The 2,770-nt window shown below is 41.2% G+C and overlaps 1 protein-coding gene across 1 annotated transcript in view; it reads left to right on the plus strand.

The window, feature by feature from the left end:
* The window catches only part of LOC131890908 (uncharacterized), a gene marked incomplete in the record, with an annotated part of 6,072 nt that extends 4,217 nt beyond the window's left edge, over window positions 1-1,855 (plus strand). Inside the window, 1 exon segment of the mRNA XM_059240357.1 lies at window positions 100-1,855. Coding sequence (XP_059096340.1) covers window positions 100-381 — 282 coding nt within the window.
* Window positions 1,856-2,770: the final 915 nt, after the last annotated feature.

Consider the following 2,770-nt stretch of genomic DNA (forward strand, 5'->3'; position numbering starts at 1 on the left):
CCCTGGATAAAACCAATCATACCAACATAACTTTCCCCTCAACCAGTTCCTAACCAGTTTTTTCAGCTACCTCGATGACCCCAAAGGTTTTCATTTCAGAGCCCATGTCACGGGGATAGCGGGGGTCCCTTGTATACCCGGCAAGAAGCCATCGGCGAGAACCGCGGGCAAACCTTGGTTGGATTGGTATCGGGAGGATTGAGTTGCGGTGAAAGGACCCCTTCGTGGTTCACCCGAGTTTCTAAATACACCCGATGGGTGTTGTGCATCTTGACCGCCACCAAGCGCTTCAATCATCGGGCCCAAATCCTAGAGGATTGCCAGTCCTTGGCACCCAGAATCCGGCGAGATCCCCGACAATGCTCCTCAACAATCCAATAAGTTTCGACAATAGCACACAACAATCATCATTGATGTGATGGTGTGGCGGTTCATTTTCTTTGTTAAGTAACACGATCCATTCATGGACGATAAGCCAAACTTCAAAATACGTAGCATTTGTAAGAAGACGCTCTTTTCCCTTGGAGTACCACTCCGTCCACGCTATACCATACCTTGGAGTGGTTGGTTGGTTGATTGGTTGGTTGGTTAGGAGTTTGGTAGATACATAGTAGATAGTAGATGGATAGAGGGGGCATCTGAAGCAATTATATTGTTTCACTTCTACGACTCAGGCCTGAGCTTCATGAAGGTTTGGCCAAGAAGAGGCACAGGTGAATCGAATAGCTTTAGCTTACGCTGACGTGGACTAAGACTCCTTCTTGCTGGTCCTCTCATGAAGTGTGTGTGAACTTTGTAGGCACTGACAAAATTCGTATGAATCATTGGTCCAAAGCTCTTGGTAAAGAAGTAAGAACATAATTCGAATACGGATGTAATCAACTGTAATTCAACTTTAGGGTCTGAAACCGGGCATTGGAAAATAACACTGGAGTGGAAAGGAATCGATACCCTTTGCATATTTCCTGATCCAAAACATGTGTTCGCATTTTTGATGTAAAAGGTAAAAACATGTAACTGAACCAAATGGGCACAAGTGGTTTATCTTTGTCATCTAAAGGATCGTCCAATTGTGATGAGGAGGAAAACAAGTGTCTCATTACTTTCGTTAAAAGTGCCCTGTCATTTGTGGATCTCTTTTCATGCTAATGTTGGATGTCGTCGATTGCCTAAAACAACATCACAAATATCAACAAAACGGTCCAAATTACCATTTTTGCCATTGAAGCGTGGAAGATCAAATGTCGTCCAAGTGTTGATGATAAATATAATAATACCGTATATTTCTTTTATTTTTCTGGAAGTGAAGAAGGCTTCAATAGCGTAAAAAACTTGGACTACTAAGCTGGCAGTGTTAATTATCCTTTGAATATTTTTTTCTGAAAAATGTTGTTCCACGCAAGAATTAAAAAAAACGGACTCTAGTTATACAGCAACGTTTCTTTCTATAGCCACTTGCTTTATCAGCTTTTTTTGTTTCTTCAGAGAATAGTGATCATTTTCCATTTCATCGCTTAACCCGCACTCTTCATCATCAAATCTGATGTATTGGTGGTTCAAACAAAAAAAAAAATTTCGTTTCAAAAGTAGAACTGATTTCTCTCTGCTTCAATCAAAGATGGTTTGATTACTAGACCAAATGTAATCAACTAGGACCATAATCACAGGGTTATGCAGAGTAATTGGAATAACAATTAGCTCTCATAGCTTCCATTACTTACAGTAGATTGGCTTGATATGAGAAATTAGCAATCAAGAATCATTTTCTTGACTTTGTCATCGAGAAAAAGCTTCATCGAACATATTTTCACCTCTATTGGCCTTTTTGTTGCTGAATAAAGAATTTTGACTTTTAGTATTGTCTTTATTTTTGAAATAATATTAAGTGCTGCTGTGAAATAACTTAACTCAGCAATTTGTCCCCGTGAATAAAAGCTTTAGATTTGACCTCAATTTAGTCTGTTAGGTTATTCTATAAGCCTTGGTGGGTTCCAATTATTGCATATATATGATGGTGTCTCAGGTCAATGCGCTATTAGAAGTCATGAACAAAAGCAACTAAATCACTCCTAGCCCGACCAAGTAAACGTCACGAAAAAACTCTGTAAAATACTTTGATTGATCTTTGATTTATCGTACATATACTGTTCGACTGATTCTCTCCATATGAACATATCCATTCATTTGTTTTCCAACCTTGACTCGTCGTTTCAAGATTCGAATTTGACCCTGAGAATGATCAAAGTGAAATGCTTCGGACCGATTTCGAACAGTGTCCCATGTATACCAATGGTTCGAGGGAAAATGTTAGTACACGTCTCATAAGCCAAACTGAACTCGACGACCATTCACGGAGGTAAACGCCCGACCAGAACCAACCAACAGGCCAGGGAGCGGCGATGGTGGATCGAACCAGCGGTAAGAGAAGGAGAAGGAGGACAAGTAGAAGTGGCAGTGGTAGTAGCGGATGATTGGTGGCTTGGTTCCAAGTGCAGAGCGCTCTTCGCCTCTTGTTCGTTACATGCTTCAAAGAATCCATGTCCACTGAGTAGATAGACAGAGTGCTCAGAGAGCTCAACCAGTTTTGTGACTTCAAAGTAGAGGGAACGTGATGGTGGTGATAACGAATAATGGTGATGCACTTGGTGACAAAGAGGCCAAATCAAAGGCTTTCCGAGTGAGCCCTCAGCAGTAGAAGTGCATTTGTAACAGACAATCGACCGACTGAGCATGTCGATCGAGTTCATGTCGGACCTCAGGTCCATCATGG

The sequence above is a fragment of the Tigriopus californicus genome, chromosome 11 (assembly GCF_007210705.1).
Source record: "Tigriopus californicus strain San Diego chromosome 11, Tcal_SD_v2.1, whole genome shotgun sequence".
NCBI lineage: Eukaryota > Metazoa > Arthropoda > Copepoda > Harpacticoida > Harpacticidae > Tigriopus > Tigriopus californicus.